We start from the raw sequence: 1,572 nt of genomic DNA on the forward strand, positions 1-1,572 counted from the left end.
AGAGTACAAAAGTGAATAAAATGATAAGCAAAGGTCATCATGCATCACATAGAGAGAAATACTATACATAATTCAATTATAAGACTACACTTGTCTTTATGGGCCTGACTACAGAAAGACAGTCAGGGATATGGTACTGTTGAGGGATGCTTGGTTGGCTTACTTGGTTAAGCGTTGACTCTTGATTTCAGCTGAGGTCATGATCCCAGGGTCCTGAGATCAAGTCCTGCATCAGGCTCTGTGCTCAGTGGGGAGTCTGCTTGAGATTCTCTCTCTCCCTCTGCCCCTACCCCCCTCTGCTCTCTCTCTCACAAATAAATAAATAAACCTAAAAATAAAAAAGAAAAGAAATTGTATGTTTGTTTTGGCTATAATTTCACTGAACACTGAATCTTACATGTTTGGCAGAACATTCCACTTCAAGCTACAGATATGGCAGTGATTTTTTTTGAACCTATGAACTTGGCTTTTTTTAAAGAACATAACACAATGCAAGCTCCAGAAGGTCAGACATTTTGTGTTAGCTTGGTTCATGGATATATCCCCAGCAATTAGAATGATCTAAGATATAAAACAAACACAAAATGAATGTAAATTAAAGGAATAATAAAATGAATGCATGATTGAATGGACAAACCAACCAACACATGAAGTAGGATACAGGGTTAAATTTCCAGTACCACATTCCTCTAATCACAGAATGCAAAAAACCCAGTATAATATGTCCTTTACCCAGAAAAAGAGCAGCTTTATCCTATGAAGGACTCTGCATGAAGACACACAGACAAAGGCCCCACAGCTCCTTCCAAGTTAGCCCATTAGCTTTTGAACTTGAGATCCATGAAGTTTCCACAAGCCTGAAAATCCATTAGTCAGCAGCCAGGAATAAATCAACTTCTATCTCAACCTGGCAGCAATAGATTACGACTAGAAGATGTTTGTTAAAGCAAGAACACACACATCTTTCTAGATGGATCAAAATCCTCAGTAAAAGAAAGTGTCATGAGTCTTATTTTTTGATAAAGACACGGAGCACTCGTTCCCGAATTTGTTTGGTCCTTACACCATAAATGATGGGGTTGAGTGAAGGTGGGATAACCAAATAGAGGTTGGCAACAAGAATGTGAATGTAACGTGGTATGTTGTGTCCAAATCTGTGAGTGAGGAAGGAGAACACTGAGGGGATATAGAAAACACAGATGACCCCAACATGAGAGCCACATGTGCTGAGCGCTTTTAGCCGAGCATCCTGTGATGGGAGGCGGAAGACAGCTCGCAGAATGTAGACGTAGGAGATGCCAATAAGGACCAGGTTCAGGACAAAAAAGGAAACCACAAAGAGCCCATAGATGGCATTGATATGGATGCTTCCACAGGAAAGTTTTGCAATGCCCATGTGCTCACAGTAAGAATGAGCTATTATGTGAGCCTGACAAAAGGGTAAGCGGTAGATGAGATAGACCATGGGAAGTGTAAGCACAACTGGACGAAACACAATACACATGCTGATGCCCACCAGCAGCCGGGATGTCAAGATGGTCGTATAGTGGAGTGGAGCACAGATGGCCACAT

At 41.2% G+C, this 1,572-nt stretch overlaps 1 protein-coding gene across 1 annotated transcript; it reads right to left on the reverse strand.

Moving 5' to 3' along the window:
* Positions 1-1,009: 1,009 nt before the first annotated feature.
* LOC102737472 (olfactory receptor 52J3) lies at positions 1,010-1,567 on the reverse strand (the record flags this gene model as incomplete). Its single annotated transcript, XM_006732245.2, has 1 exon — positions 1,010-1,567. A coding segment is annotated over one exon (558 nt), but the record flags the coding sequence as incomplete, so codon positions are not given.
* Between the last annotated feature and the right edge of the window lie 5 nt (positions 1,568-1,572).

This window comes from Leptonychotes weddellii, unplaced genomic scaffold (genome assembly GCF_054177405.1).
Source record: "Leptonychotes weddellii isolate Sample4059 unplaced genomic scaffold, ASM5417740v2 HiC_scaffold_6835, whole genome shotgun sequence".
In the NCBI taxonomy this organism is placed as follows: domain Eukaryota; kingdom Metazoa; phylum Chordata; class Mammalia; order Carnivora; family Phocidae; genus Leptonychotes; species Leptonychotes weddellii.